Below are 16,644 nucleotides of genomic sequence, written 5' to 3' on the forward strand. Positions count from 1 at the left end.
CATGTATTCCCACTAGACAACGGGTTTGGGCCTAACTACACATGTACTTACCGAGATACCTCACCTAAGGGACCTGAATGGTGGTTTGCGAATTTGGTAACCACAACACTACCCCCTCACCTTTTTACAGACTCGTCCCGAGTCGTCAAATTTTCGTGTGCCATCATGTGTAGTTTTCCCCTAGTACATTTTACCTACGGATCCCTGAGTGCGACATTCATGGTATTCGTGTCCCCAAAATAAATAACCTGAGGGCTGCGTAACTACCTAAACAAACTCACTCACACGGACGACTTAAATAAAATTGCCGGCGCTAAGACATACATGCCGGGGGCGCACTCATATTTACAGTACATCTTAACCTTAACTTACAAATTTTACACTAAACCATGGCCCAGGATCATTGAACTCTGCAAAAAGAAAGCAGTTAACAGGGAGCCAGGCTGCTCGCATGCAGTCTCTGGCTCAAAACAATGCAGGTGACAGGGAACGTGGCTGGCTGCTCACACGCAGTCCAAGGCCTTCCCTTTTGAACTGAACGCAGTGAACCACAACGGTGCACGGGCTGCACAAACGTAGTCTCCGTGCCAGCTCAAGTGGCACACGCAATGAACACAACGAATGGATGGATGAATGCAAACACGGTGCACGGGCCGCCACTGCAGGCCCGTGTTGTAGCTGCCAACAGGGCAGTTCTCGCAGCTTGCAAACTGTTGCCTTGCGGATCCTGGCGCACATGGAAATGAACAGGGGGGGGCAAAGCAAAAATTTAACGGGGCTGGTGAACAGGGGCAGTGGGCATGGCATGGCAAAGGCAGCAGGCAAACACAGCCCGCAGAAGAAGGCCGCTGCAGGCAAACACAGCCGGCAGATGAACTGGCTGGCACAGGCCTTGAAGTACCACAGCTGCAGATGATCCGGCCGGCACAGGCCTTGCAGCAACACAACAGCTGCCGATGAAGTGGGCTGGCACAGGCCTTGAAGAAAAACAGCCAGCCGGCAGATGAAGTGGGCCAGCACAGGCCTTGCAGTAACACAGCCAGCAGATGAAGCTGGCCAGCCTTTGCCGTTCAGTGGAGGTTGGTGGAGGCAGTGCGGTGGTGCTGGCCACTTGGAAGGTGGGCTCGGACCTACCTACCTGTCTCCCTCCCACCTATCGCCTTTGCCTGTCACTGTACATACCCACTCCCTTAATTTGTGAAAAACCAATTTAGCCCCTACTTATTTTTTTGTTGTTTTTATTTTTACTTCCCCACTATAAATCGTCCCCTAACCCCCTTTATCGTCTTTGTTCGGCTAACCTATCCTGTCACCTAGCCTACTCCCAACCCCTACGTTCCCTTCCCGGAGGGGAACAAGGGAGAGCTAACGTCCTGTGTCGAGGCCCAACGAAGCCTCAGAATGGCCTCCCCAGAGTTCGGCGATCTTAACACCAAGTGGGTCCAGCGGCCCACAACGACAGCGAGGGGATGGATGGTGCGGAGGGGTACATCTCCTAATCTATCCTAACCATTTAACTGTTAAACTACCCTGGGGCTTTCAACAAGCGCCTCTCGCTTAAACTATTGGTTCTAACAACCCAGATTCCCGTCGCCTGTGTTGGTGGCCTTACAATTTTTTTTTTTTTTATTTTTTTTTTTTGTATACCTTGGTCGAGGCTCGTATGAGAGCTAACACACAACTCACAGCAAGGAGGCATGAGACAAGAGGGGCGGGAGTGGAAGGGACAAAACAGTGGGGAACAGACACATTAGGTGAACTGTGGAAGGGAGAGGGATGGGGATGGGACGGGGAACATGGCGAAGAGAAGATGGACATTACAGGGACTTTCAGGAAGGAAAGCAGGAGAATTGAAGGAAGTGGGCTTGGGTGGATTATCGGGGGTAGAAAAGATCGAGGATAAATTCGGGCCTCGCCCCCCAATTTTCTTTCCGTGCCCTCACACGGTCTCCTGGCTGGGACACGTGGCTCCCTTTGGCAGGCACGACCCTCTGCCGAATCTCCCGCTATGGCACCCCCGGGCACTACACTGCCTCCGAGCCTACCAGCTCCCTAACACCGGGGAGTGCCCCCCATGGCAACTCCGTTGAAACGCTCACGTGGCAGGCTAGCTTCCCGGGCCCCTTTCCGAGGGTCACCCGTGCCCACAACACTGCCCACGCGGCTAACGGCGCCCCGGGCCCCCGCACCAAGCAGGCGCACCCGTGCCCACTACTCTATCCCGGCCCCCCATGGGCCCATGGCCTACCGCGGCCGACTAGCCTGGTGCCCGGGGTACCCACTCAGTGATACTCACCTTTCGCAGCCACGCTCCCAAGCCCGTCAACAGGGCTCCTGCACCCCTCCAAATGGGTCTCGAGCCTACTTTCCCACCAACAACAAAACGACCTCCATTTTTCAATTTGACTAACCCAGCTAACTCACTTTACTCTGACCCCGGGGTCCCTTGGGCGGGAGTCACTCCTCCCCCCAATCACTCATCGCACCATGCATTCCCCATTCGCTCCATACACACAGACCCGCTGGCCTCACTCACTCAACATGTACACGTACTCACCTCACAACCCACAACTCTTCAACACACTCACCACTGAACTCTGCCATCCTTCTAACTACATCCCCTAACTAACTCGTGCTCCCACGTCGTCCCTTAAACTACAGCACGTTCCTTTTAACACTACGTAGCTAAGCTACGTCCCCACTACACATTCACTGTCTGTCACTGTCTCCAAATCAATCATTTTATTTCCCAACCTAAAGCTCACTAAATCCCTCTACCTAATCCATTCCACGGACTCCATGAGGACTTACCCCTGCCCCATGAAGTCGGTCTAACTAAGCTAACCCTTCCCCCTAACTAGTTTCCATCCTGTGCCCCGGGGTAGGGGGTCTTCCACCCCTTGCCCAGGAATCCTGTGCACCCGAAAGTGAGGCTTGCTTTTTTTTTTTTTTTTCCATGCGCAGCACCTGCGCGGCAACTCAGAGCTCGCGCACTTTGCACCTGCCCGTGACGTCATGCAGCTGCACGTGTTCCTCGTCCCTCCTTGGACGGTACCATCCGGCAGAGATACCCCTCCTGCCGGATTCCAACCCCACGTGCAGCCATGGCGTCACCGTGCGCATAAAAAAAACACAAGCCCCACGTCTCGAGGGGTTCCCCACGCGAACACATGTGCCTTGCCCGTTGGAGCTTAACACACACGATCGCGTGGAGAACCCGTCCGGTCCAAATCCGTTTACCTGCCTAAACTTTGTCCGTCCGCGGGATCGGCAAATCCACCGCGTGCGTTTCCGGACCGGGACTTCACTCTCGCAAGCGAGCACGTGGTGGCCTCGTGCGTTGCACAGCACGGACCGCGTGCTCACTGCTGGGTGAACCCGGCACGGTCCCCGAAACAACTACAGCCGCTACTCGGCTTTCGTTCCTCTGTCGCCGTCGTCGCCATTCAACCCACGCACACCTGCGTGTTACGACGCTCACACTCCACACCATTACATTCACACCGGGAGACGCGGCTGCGTGCTCCCGCATGCCGACCGACATCTCCCTTACATACCGCTCTCTCACACACACGGTCTCCCTTGCACTCAGCGACCTTGCACACGGCCGTTCACTCACGCGTGCCTCACCACTCAAACAAACCATACTACTTACACACGCGGGGGCACTCACCCGCGGTGCCTCATCCACACTCCGTGCCTCACTCACACACGCGGGAGCACTCACCCGCGGTGCCTCATCCACACTCCGTGCCTCACTCACACACGCGGGGGAACTCACGCGCGGTGCCTCACTCATACAGGCCGTTTCACTCACACCCACGGCCTCTTCCACACACGGTGCCTCATCCACACACGGCGTGCTGGGAAGCACACACTCCGGCACCATCGCCACCATACCACTCACACACGGGGTCGCTTCCACACACGGGGACGCACTCACGCCTTGCACCACACACACAGGGACAACCACACTGGGGATTCGTGTCCCCACAAGGGTCTCCAGGGCCTCTATACCCCCCAAGCTCTCCGTGCACCCGTCCACAGCACTCCTCCCCTCGACCTCGCAAAGCACGACCGAACTCACCTGGTCGTGACTCGCCTCAAGGGGGCATACTCCCTCCCCTCGTTCCTGGAGGAGGCCACCCAGGTGCTCGCACTGGGTCCCTACACGCTCCGCGAGCTCACCCCCATTATCCTCCACTACCTCCGTGTGTGTGTGCGCGTCACTTACCCCGTCTTCATCGTGTTGTCTCTCCTCTATTTTTTTGTCTCCCGTGTCTCTATACATTTATAAGTTTCTGTTGTCCCCTCCTGTCTCTTCGTCTCCGCTTCTTTCTGGCGTCTTTCCCTTATCTTTATGTAGGTCAACCTTGCTTTCTCTTTAAGTCGCTCCCGTCCTTCCCTGTTTTTCACTCCTTGCTCTTTCACGATCTCCGCGTACCTCATCCTTGCTCTCCGTATTAATTGTTCTTTTCTCTCCCTCGCAATTACTTTCACCTCGTCTCTTGTCTCCCGAATTACTTTTTCCTTACCCGCCTCCACCGCGGGCCTGTCAGCCGTTGTACCCCCTTCCAGCTCGTTTGCTCCCACACGTGGAGTCGCCATTCCCAGCTCCCTGGTCACGGCCTTCATGCCCGCCTGCAGGCATCGGCCCATGTTCTGCGTCTCACCCCGGAGCTTTTTCATTTCTTCCTTCATGTTTGCTTCCATTCCGTTCATTTGTTTGTTCATTTCGTTTTTCATTCCATTTGTGTTTGTATCCATCTTTTCGTTCATTTGTTGTGTATTCGCATCCATCTTTTCGTTCATTCCTTTCATTTCGTTTGTCATTGCCGCCAGCATGGCGCATAGCTGGGCCATGTCGGGTGCGCTTGAGTGAGCCGTTTCGGCAGGGGTTGGGGAAGGGTTTTGGTGGAGAGGGGGGGGAGGTGTCATACACCGCGGCCGCTGCCGCACCCATTTCGGGCTCTGGGTTCAGTTGGGCGAGTCCGTGTTCCTGCACAATCAACATTTCCTGCACGGGGATTCCATCCTGGACCATGGACTCTACATTACTACACATATACATTTCTAATACCCCCGGCTCCCGCTCGCCTTGAGACGCCATCTTGCTTCTCGTGAAGGGTTAATTTGAATCACTCGTAATTTGGAGGGAATCGGGGGTCGCTTCTCTCACCCCTGGACCGATTCCCGTGAATTTAGCTGGAGACAGGAGAGCCCGTTTTCCTGTTCTCCGATACCAGTGCCGCGAGGAGGGCGATGGATTTGTATCGCACGACCTGACACCAGTGTTACGGATTCGCGCCCGCCGGCGTGCTGACGGCCACGTAACTCGAATCGCGGCACGTCGCCCACCGGACGGACAATCCAGTCGTGACCCTCTCGGACTAACGCCGGGAACCAGTCACGGGTGGACCTTTCGGTCTCACCGCGATCGAGCCAATCAGCCCCCGCGTGGGATAGGGTTGCTCGCCAAATTCGACCTACCTAAGTACCCACACGGAGGGTAGACCGGGCGATCGCACCTCGCCGCAGGTCGACTTCGGACACGGGCCACTGAAGCGACCCGTTCCGTACTATCGGGATAACCGAGCGGTGTTATCGTCGGCCTCGACGGTTCGATTAATTATCGGGCGTATTCAGCCCACTACCAACCCTTTACGTGAAGCAAGATGAGGATTCAATGAAGGAAATGACGAAGCGAAGCGGGAAACAGTTCAACACAAAGCACATTTATTCGCGCTGAACGGAAAGCACACATATTCAATTCCACCAAAAGCACATAGAAAAGGAAAAGAAACACAATGCAATTTTACACAAAAAGCAAATGTAAAAGCGACAATGCAGATCTAATGCCGATTACGCGAGCACACGGCAACACTTATACAATTTTACTTCACAGACGGCGCCGACAACACATACCCAAAACCAAGGAAAAGAACACCCTCAAAGATGAGGCGGGCCTGAGGCCGAGACCGGGTCGGGCCTACCCGTCTGGTGATGAGACGCGGAGCGGCGATGGTGCCTCAACTCCGCGGGCCTCGCGGGCACTGTCTGGTAGGGGGTGGGAAAGGGGCCCCCTTGGTCGCACTATCTCAGCGCGGGGGGAAACAGGAGGGCGTTGCTGATGCTCGGGGTATAGAGGATTCCTACTCTGCCTCGAGTCCCGCGACGAGCGTCTCCACCTCGGCCAGGTCGCGCCGTCGGCCTCCCTGGGGTGCAGCTCCCTGCACGACGCGAGCACCCCCTCGTCTGCCCTCGCCGCCTCTCCACAGCTCCGTCCCCTCCGCTCCGACTCCAACGCACACGATGACGACCAGCTCCTTCTTGCTCCTTCTTCCCAACTCCACCGCCCGCGAAGTCTTAACTCTCTGTTCCCTTGTCTGACGAACGCGGTCGCTTTTATAAGCCCCGTGGCTTCGCTCTCTCATCTTTGACCCCCTCCCTTCGACCTTTCACCTCGCTCCCCATTGGCCCGAGAAAAAGTGGGCGTGAATGCTTTTTGATCCATAAATTTGCATATATCGATCGCCCTCCAACGCCCTGGGGGCGGGGCCAAATCGCCCCTCGCTCACCGATTGGACGGAACAAAAGTGGGCGTGTGTCGTTTTTGATCCGTTTTTGAAGTGGAAAATCCGTGGTTTTGTACACGCTGTTCGGCGCGCGCCCTGCACGAGTCCAACACCGGTACCCACAAGCGGCACAAGAACGGTGGCGATGCGACGGTTGCGAGGTGTGACGTGAAGCGGCGCCGCGGTGGGTGGTTGATGTTGTGGTTGTAACAATGGCGGTTGGTCCAAATTAAAGATAGTAAAAGAAAAACGGCTATCCTGAAGAGTCGCAGCACGCATAAATGACATGTATTCCCACTAGACAACGGGTTTGGGCCTAACTACACATGTACTTACCGAGATACCTCACCTAAGGGACCTGAATGGTGGTTTGCGAATTTGGTAACCACAACAATATATATATATATATATATATATATATATATATATATATATATATATATATATATATATATATATATATATATATATATTGCATCTCTCCCAAGCTGAGAATAGCCATTTGTTAGCAGAATTAGTTTTTATCAATCAAAAGTAAAAGAAAGAGCCAAAGACATTCATTATAGAGCACTCTTAACAGCTGCAGTTCTTGGCTGTGTTAAAAGCCAAAACATGTGGTCTCTTTCTTTGTGACAGGGCTGAGCAACTGGCTTTTATTACCCTTGTTAAAACCTTGAGCCAAGAGAAGCCCGATCGTAAATCAACCTTGAGCCAAGGAAGCTTGGTCATAAACAAGCCTGGAGCCGAAGGAAACTCGATCGTAAATCAGTGCCATTTGACACAGCACAACAGCTGCTTCCACTTTCCAAGGAGTGGAATAAGGAAAGGAAGGTAAAGGCTCTTAAAAAGTAATCCGTCTTCCTGACTCCCTGGCCGGATAATGACCAAACCAGATGGCTTTTAGAGCCCAAAGGGAGGAAATCAGCACCTGGCTTTTACCCCTTGGAGGAAATTGATCTTTGGGAAACAAAGTCTCAATAGAAAGCAGTGATGGGAGCTGGGCCAATCTTGAAACCAGATGGTCCCACAAGGGGCAGGACAGGGCAGGCAAGCCAGAGTGCCAAGCCAGCAGAGTTAGATTGAGCTGGACTACTGTGGGTATTCTGTGTCTCTCTATATCTCTCCATGTATACATGTTTGGTGTGAATTAAAGCTCTTCTCTACCAAGACCATACATGTGGACAGCGCTCGATCTCAATCAGCGGTGCAACGTGGTCTCAACATACATATATATATATACATATATATATATATATATATATACATATATTTTTTGAGATATTGGAGGGGGGAGGGTTGAATTATTGGAATTGAGTAAATAAAACTCTCCAAAGGAGGCGAATAGTAGAGACTCAGATCATCCAGATGGTGCAGTCGAAATTGGTTCTCATGTGGAGAGCAAAGTTGTTCATGATTGCGACCATAGATCAGATGGTGAATCAGTGCCAAGATCAGAACTCCTTGAAAATAGGTCCTTACTCGAGAAAAAGAGGAAGAGGGGGATCAAGTGTCATGACTCTTCATCAACCTCTAACGAGTCAGATAACAATGCCAAAAATCGTGATGGTGAACAAAAAACAGTCATCTGGTAGGCCAGAGAAGAATCCGAAAGATAAGAACCAGACAAATTATAAAGTCAGAAAGAAAAAGAGGATGTGCAGGGTTCATGGTTTTGCACACAAGAACCCACGGAATTATAAAGTCAGGAAGAAAAACAAAGAGGATGTGGGGATGGGCTTATCAGTGAGGGCCTGTTGTCCTTGTTCCCCATTCCCTCCCATCCACTCCCCTAGATTCCACAGAAATGGAAAGATCCCTCCAGGCATCGCTGTCATCTTCATCTCAAGCTGAGAGAGAGGGGGAGGCAAGCTGGTGGTGACCTTGCTTGCTGTCGCTTGAATCCTGGAGACCATCAAGACCCAACATTTTTTGCTGTTGTTGTTGTTGTTTACTTTTTGAATTGTGCCATGTGGCAATAATGTGTTGGAGGGCGATGGACCCTTTGTTTTGAATTTTTTGTAAATACGTGTTCTGTGTTCTCGGGCGAAGTAGGGGTTCGAGGAGGTGACCAGCCTTTGTCTGAAGTCAGATGATGTGGCAGAGCCTGGACGGCTCTAAAAAAGGATGGGGCAGTGTTACATTCACAGGGGGCGGGGGGTGGAGGGGGGTAGTGCTCTGGCTCTCAAGATGGGCTTGCTTCTTCCTTATTTTTACCTTTTGGGGTCTTCCACCCACGAGGTCGAAGCACCGCTCGCATTCTCTCTTTTCTTGTGCACAGTTCATTTGAACGTCTATTTCTCCATTATTCGTGAACAGAATTCGACGAAAATTGACAGACATTTACCAGACACATAGGCGCAGGCAGTAACTGAGTGCCAAAGTGCGATTGCGGCCCTTCGGGCCGAGGAACGGCCCATTTTCTTAAAATTGTTATTTCTCGGTTATTCGTGAAAGGCACCGAACCAAACTTGATAGGTATATTCTAGAGACCATTCATCAGGCATTAACTGAGCCCAAAGTGCGATTCCTGCCCTTTGGGCCAAGAAACGGCCCTTTCGGCTCATTTTATTAAAATTGTTATTTCTCGGTTATTCGTGAAAGGCACCGAAACAAACTTGACAGGTATATTCTAGAGACCATTCCTCAGCCATTAACTGAGTCCAAAGTGCGATTCCGGCCCTTTGGGCCGATAAACGGCCCTTTAATCCATTTTCTTAAAATTGTTATTTAAAAAAAAAAACAAATTAAATGCGCTGGGCGATGCCCAACGCAAAATTAAGTTGCAAATGATGATATGAAACCAGCCTCACTCTTGTGAGGTGCTCTGGTTTATTTTTCTGATGCGATGAAAATTTTACCAAATTTCAAAATTATCTGTCGTCCGTGCTATCGCTCACCTGAGAGTTGTGCGAATGAACTCCCATGGGGTATGTTTGCAATTCAAACTTGTTTTTTCTTGTTTTGTTTTCGATAGTTCTGCTGCAGGACCTTCTTTCCCCTTCCCTCTGTATTCTCTTTGAGGCCTCCACATTATCTCACGCAAGGGTACTGTGTGGATTTTCAAGAAAAGAAAGTGGAGTAAAGAAGAAGAAGAAGAAGAAGAAGAAGAAGAAGAGAAGAGAAGAAGAAGAAGAAGAAGAAGAAGTAGAAGAAGAAGAAGCGAGAGTAGTCACGGCGGATGATAAGGTTGGGGACAGGCGAGAGAGATAAAAAAGGCGGGAAGGAACGGAGGACATGTGTCTGGCCTGTGTGATGAGAGACCTGGCCTGTAAGACCTCATTGAGGATTGGAGTGATCCCTCCGAGAGCTGCCTGTTGGAGGCACTGTCTGTGTTGAAGACACTGAGGCAGAAGAGAGTCTCATTGGGACACGGTCGGAAGGAGGAGCAGAAGCGTTTCCTCCTCCTGAGTGTCACCTGAGCCGACCTGAAGCAATGTGTGGCTTCAAGGTGTTGCAGGAATTGCTCCGGTTCGTTCGTTGGTGAAGTATGAAAACCCTTCTCGAGAGGGAGTGGTGGCGGTGAAGTGTCAGCCTTGTGGCCTGTGGCTGGTGTGAGGCCATTGGAACGTCAACTCAAACTGGCCTGAATTCTTCTTCTTCTTCGCCCCCCCCCCCACCTTTCTCCTTAACACATTATTTTCTTTATATCTTGGCAAATATTCTTTTGTTATTTTGCTTTCCACTCTCCCCCTTTGGGATTAGCTAGGGATACCTGGTGGGCCATGGAATTGTCTGCCTTGTCCATTTTGTCTTGGCACCCGTCTGTCCTTTAATTTTTTAATTATTATCACTGAATATATTTTATTATGTTCTTATTTTTTTGTAACGCGGTCTAGTCATCGCTTGGTGGTATACCCTGTGTTTCTTATCCTGAATAAATCATCTGCCTCTATTCCTCTGTTTTGAATCTTCGATTGCATTATTGGATTTGTATACGACACTGTGTATTGAGGAGTGGGGTGTGTGAATTTGCATCAGCAGTAGGATGTTAACGTCGCTCGGTCACATCTCACTGCTGATAAAGAGCGACAGCACATGGGGTACGGATTGGTCTCCCGATTACGTTGCACCTCCGGAGCAATAGGCGGAACTCCGAGCCCTCTACCCAAGGGCTAGGCCATAACAACACATTTGAAGAAGAAGAAGACCACATTGTATCGCGAGGAGAGTGAAAAGTTAATTTCATATCAAATAGGAAAAACAATGAACTTATTTAATTATATAGTCATTATTATAATATAAATATTAATCAGTAATCACATCGTCATGTACAAGTAAATGATTTTGTTAATTTTAACTCAAAATAACCTAACAAACCTAACCCTAACAAACCTTCAGTTTGTACGTTTCATGAAATAAACTTTCATCACGAACTGAACGGAATGATTAGAGAAACCGGACGGAGCCATCATAAACCGCAATAACGGGTTTAACGGGGTCCATGAAGTTCCTCCTGAACACGTGAAGGACCCGCGAGTCCCCGAAACACGTCAACTCTCCTGCCTCGCAATCCAAGAAGAACCCAAGCTGTTTAGGATACCCCGACATGGACAGGAGGGCCCGTTGACAGTTGTACCGTGCGGAGTATTCATCATTATGTTTCTCTAAACACCAAGACTGGGCATTCGATCCCAACCAGAACTGTGGCCCTTTCCTCCCCATGGACTTTAAACAGATTCCGATTGCCCATGAACTACTCGAACTCACATCAACCTCCCAGTAGTGACGGCCCGACGAGAAACTCTCAGAGGAAACAACTTGTGGGGAAAAAATCAAACCGATCAGGATGTTCTGGGTACCGTTGTTCGGTCCCGGTTAGAGTCGCCCTCCTGAGGTCCCGGGAGATCTTAATCTCACGATGTGCAGCGTTTGGGTCCAGACTCGGGGTCCGTCCATCTGGAGACACGAGACGGGGTCAGGGACATTCTTTGACAAACGGACACAAACACAAACACAATAATCTCTTTATAAACTTTGGGAATCACATTTATCAACAAAAAAACATTTTATTATAACAATTGTTATTATTTACTTCACTACCAACTACTTACATTATTTATTTCACTTCCATCTCCATGAGGGATCTTAAAATTATTTATTTATTTACATTTTCCATTTCTGCTCCGAACACACCACCATCAATTATATATTGGGTGGTCGATCTATCTACCCTTATTGTCAGGTTTTCCGTCGTTACGTCTGTCTGTCTGTTTGTCTGTGCAGGCCAGTACTCTGTTAATTGTAGGCCGATGTTGATGAAACTCTGGTGGTAGGTTCATACCATGACCTAGTTGTGCGCGTTTGAGAACTGTTGCTATGGACCCCTCGGTTGCCGAGCAACAGGCCTTTGAAATTTTCCAAAAAATCTAAAAAAATTAAAATAGCGAAATTCAAAAATCAAACTATGATCGTTTGTGGGCAACACATTCAGCCTCCTTGACAAAAAATTCAGCCTGCTCCCATGAAAACTGTCGGAGAAGATCGACTTTGAATGAATCCTGGTCAAAAAAATAACCAGAGTTGGTGTTCAAAGCCACCCAATGCTCGCCTGTTTATACATTTATCGTTTTTAAAAGACTCATCTAATAATTAATATTTTTTATAAACCATTGCAGTGAAGTCTGATCCAAATAATTTTAAAGCAATATATGTATTTGCATATTGTAATCAGTAAAAAGAGCGCAAGTGAGCACAATATACGCCCGAACAAGAAGGTATATACAGAGTTGTGCTACCACATGGAAAACAGCATCCTGGTTGCCATGGCAACCACTTTAGATGACGAACGTATGTCGCGACACACCGTCTCCACAGTCTGTACCTATATACCAGATATGAAACGTGAAAGTTTAAAACTTTGGGAGTTAGAGTGCAGACAGGAACGGACGGACGACACATAATAAGCCCCGAGATATATATATATATATATATATATATATATATATATATATATATATATATATATATATATATATATATATATATATAGATATAGATATAGATATAGATATAGATATAGATATAGATATAGATATAGATATAGATATAGATATAGATATAGATATAGATATACATATATATATATATATATATCGGGCGTATAAAACATAGTGTGGTCGATAAAAACATAAGAAAGGAAAAAATAACTTGCACCAAAAATTTTAACATTTTCACGCTCACGCCGGGGGTACCGCTCTTGCTCTCTGTTCTTCGAACAGGCGAGCTAAAGAAATGAAGTTCGTTATATCTCAGAGACTATGAGTCAGATATACATGAAACTGGTATGGTAGGTTCATGGTATGTCCTAGTTATGTGTGAAAAAGAACCGTTGCTACGGACGCTTTTGTTGGCTAGTAACGACTGAAAAACGAACTAAATTCGACTTGATCGACTACTCATGTCCGCCTACCAGCTTGTTTATTTATTTACCATAAACAATTCCACGACCGACGCACCAACTTCAACTATATATTTATTTATTTACCAAAAACGATTCCACGACCCACACACCGCCTCCAATTATTTATTTATTGACCGTAAACGATTCCACGACCCACACACCGCCTCCAATTATTTATTTATTGACCGTAAACGATTCCACGACCCACACACCACCTCCAATTATTTATTTACAATAAACAATTCCACGACCCACACACCACCTCCAATTATTTATTTACAATAAACAATTTCACGACGGATACACCACCTCCAATTATTTATTTACAATAAACAATTCCACGACCGATATACCACCTCCAATTATTTATTTACAATAAACAATTCCACGACCGATACACCACCTCCAATTATTTATTTACAATAAACAATTCCACGACCGATACACCACCTCCAGTTATTTATTTACAATAAACAATTCCACGACCGATATACCACCTCCAATTATTTACGAAGTTTGTAAAATTTTAGAATTCCCATCCCTATATTCCACATTTATTTATTTACTTATATAAATACGTTGCCATCTCCACAACCAAGATACCCCATCCAAATGAACACACACACACAATTATTTGTGTTGTAATCTGAGTCTAGGTTCGTGAAAGAAGTACAACATGAAACGCATCAGAACAGAACAGAATAAAAGCAACAGTAGAGAGGGGTGTAGAGGGGTGAGACAAAACAGCAGAGTGGGGTGCAGGGGGAGGAGGGGAGGGTGAGGGGGGAGGAGAGAGAGGAGTGAGGGGAGGAGGGAGAATGAGTGAGGGGAGGAGGGAGAGGGGGTGAGGAGAGAGGAGGGAGAAGGGGTGAGGGGGAAGGGGGAGAAGGGGTGAGCGGTAAGACACCACCGGTAGAGAGGGGTGGGACACCAACAGCATGGTTGAAGGGAAGGTTTCATTATAAAGGATAAAGTAAAGGAAGACTTGGACAAATAATGGTGTGGGGAGGAAGGAGGGGTGATGCATTAATCTTTGCGGAGACTCAGGATATCCTTTTGCGGGCCCTGGAGGTGCTGAATGAGGAGTCGGAGCCGCTGGGATTACGGGTTTCCTGGGTCAAAACTGAGATTCAGGTTTTCAATGACATCTTGGATGCTGCTGTCCTGTCTGTTCCTGTATGTAAGTGAGGATATTGAGGTCACGGAGAGATTCACTTACCTTGGCAGTGATATTCATGTCTCTGCTGGCTGTGAGCCAGAGGTCAACAGACGTCTGGGTCGGACCTGGGGGAGTCATGGATTCACTGGATCATGGGGTGTGGCACTGTCGGTACCGATGCGGGAGGATGAAAGTCCACATCTTCAGGTTCTTGGTGCTTCCAGCCTTGCTTTACAGAAGTGAGATGGCGACTTAATTCCTTTGGTACCAGGTCTCTTCAGAGAATCCTTGGCAATCACTGGTTGGACTTTGTGTCCAGCGAGCAGTTGCTGAGAGAGACTCACATGAGATTTGTTACCTGCATCGTCCGTGAGCATCTCATGCTGCATTCCCTTGGAACTCCAAGGAAGTGCATGAGTTAAAATTGGGTGTTTGGGTTAATTAAAACACCCCTTTTGAAGATAATTAACAACCATATTTAATTATATCCTTTATCAGGCACATCCTCAGCCACCTCGCTCTCGATGGAGTGTGAAGGCATATTCTGGGTTTCCTTGCTGGGGTCTGAAGTCACCATGTTTTTTGGCCTGCTCAACCATGCCTTGCATTGGAACAAGCCGCAATGATTTCTTCACAATAAAGTTTTTTCTTTTCACTTTCCTTACTCATATTCTCAATAGCTACGAATCCCTGGATACATTGCAATGCTCATAAATGTTCGGAGACGCCAGCGTTCATGGCTTCATTTCCGCACATGCCATAGTCTCGAGAATCTCTTAAACTAAGTCGAATTACAAAATTGAAGCTCCAAAATTGAATGTACCAACAGTTCCAACTGCTAAAAAGTGTTAATTTGTCCAATTCAGACATTGCTTGGGTGTTTCTGGAAGGAGTTTAATGTGACGGATTATTGCTTGCCAAGCCAGCCATTCCTTATCAACCGTTTCATTGGAGTGCTTCCTGAGTGCTTAAGCCACTTGGCAAGCATTCGACAATATTCAAACTGTCACTGAACACTTTATATCTATCGACTTAAACAAAAGTCAGGGCTACTCACCTGCATTGGCTACATGTTGTTCTGCGGTGCAACCGATGGTGGCTAGCTCGCCGACAATGTGAAATTATATTTTACACGATGTTTCCCCTTTTTTGTACAATCGTCCATGATATAACCTGTCACTTCGGCATAGATAAATACAAATAAAAATTAAACGTTTCATTTTTTAATGTTTCTTCAACCGTTTCATGGAGTGCTTGGTGAAACCACTTGGCACGCGTTCTTCAAGTTTCAATGACGATACCGTGGTTCTATACCAGAGGTAGGAAGGTAAAATAAATTATATGATCACAATGAGTGAAAATGTTTTCAGTCGTTATGAAGTTATGAATTGCCATATCACGGCAGGAAAGCTGAGAGGTACGCATGCTCGCTGCAAGCTGTCCAGCCTGGGTTTGAATCCCGACCAAGCTATAAACTGTCATGCTGGTGTTTCACAGGCAGGGTGATTCATCAATGCGTGGACAGTTAAAGTTGTCGTCACATCTGCCAGAATTACCCCCCTCTCCTCCCCTTCCCATCTTTCTACGCTCTTCCTCTGTCTCTCCTGCCCCCCCCCCTCCCACCACTATCTCTCTCTCGTTCCCAATCCTCTCCCATCCCCCTTTCTGTGTCTCTGAATGTATCTGGATGGTGGTCATCTCCGCATGTGTCTGGATGGTGGTTATCTCCGGGCATGCCCGGATGAACCCTCCCCTCACACTGCCTTACCTTGCGCTCCCCTCATGCTGCCTTAAATTACCCTACTCCTTGATCCTTGCTCCCCAACCCCTCCTCAGTCCTCCACCCTCCACGGTCTTCCTCCCTCCTTTCTCACTCTTACCCCACCGCCCCCCCCCCCAATAGTCCCATCAACGAAGCGACGGGTTGTATTTGCTTGTACAACTAGTAATTGTCAAGAAAGTTATTGTATCGATGAGAGAGATTCAGATAGAGATGGATTAAGAAAAGCCATTAATCAGTTAATTAATGGCTTCACTTTCCATTTCATCTTCAGTTGTCCTACCCTTCCTCCAACCCATGGTACACTAGCTTGTGGTGAGGCAGTTGTCCTGAAACAACTTACCTTCGCCTCATAGAAGGCAAATCCAACTGAAGGCAATCTCAGTTCTTTCCATAAAGCTCGGAACAACTGTGTGTCTACCCTGAGAAGAACCAGGAAACAACATCTTTCCATTCTCAAGTCCGAACTCTCAAACCTGTCTCCCTCCTCCAAATCCGGGTGGCATCTAGTTAAGTCTGTTTCTGGGGTATGTTCCCCCTCCATCTCCTCCCTGACCTCAAATGGCCGTTCAGCTGACACTGCACGTGAAAAGGCTGAATGCCTAAACTCTGTGTTTGCTTCTAAATCTTGTGTCCCAAACCCATCGCTTTCTGTACCCACCTTACCCAGTCGCACCCAGCTGTTCTTGGACTTCAGACAAGGTGGAGAGCTTGCTTTCAAACCTCGACT

General features: G+C 48.3%; 2 protein-coding genes across 7 annotated transcripts in view; one reads left to right on the forward strand and one right to left on the reverse strand.

The window, feature by feature from the left end:
* Nucleotides 1–16,644, forward strand: part of LOC147033531 (E3 ubiquitin/ISG15 ligase TRIM25-like) — a 472,162-nt gene that overhangs the window by 332,212 nt on the left and 123,306 nt on the right. The gene's annotated exons all lie outside the window — the stretch shown is intronic.
* LOC147033536 (E3 ubiquitin-protein ligase TRIM39-like) overlaps nucleotides 1–16,644 on the reverse strand; it is a 136,147-nt gene that overhangs the window by 57,716 nt on the left and 61,787 nt on the right. For all 3 annotated transcript variants that reach the window (XR_015051283.1, XM_085855065.1, XM_085855057.1), the window contains one exon: nucleotides 11,375–11,471. Coding sequence is in view for 2 of the 3 variants with exons in the window: in XM_085855065.1 (XP_085711191.1) it covers nucleotides 11,375–11,471 (97 nt within the window). In the remaining variant the exon portion in view is untranslated. The remainder of the gene's footprint in view (nucleotides 1–11,374; nucleotides 11,472–16,644) is intronic.

This window comes from Eptatretus burgeri, chromosome 2, assembly GCF_056783735.1.
Source record: "Eptatretus burgeri isolate ZD-2024b chromosome 2, Ebu_testis_v1, whole genome shotgun sequence".
Classification (NCBI taxonomy): Eukaryota; Metazoa; Chordata; class Myxini; order Myxiniformes; family Myxinidae; genus Eptatretus; species Eptatretus burgeri.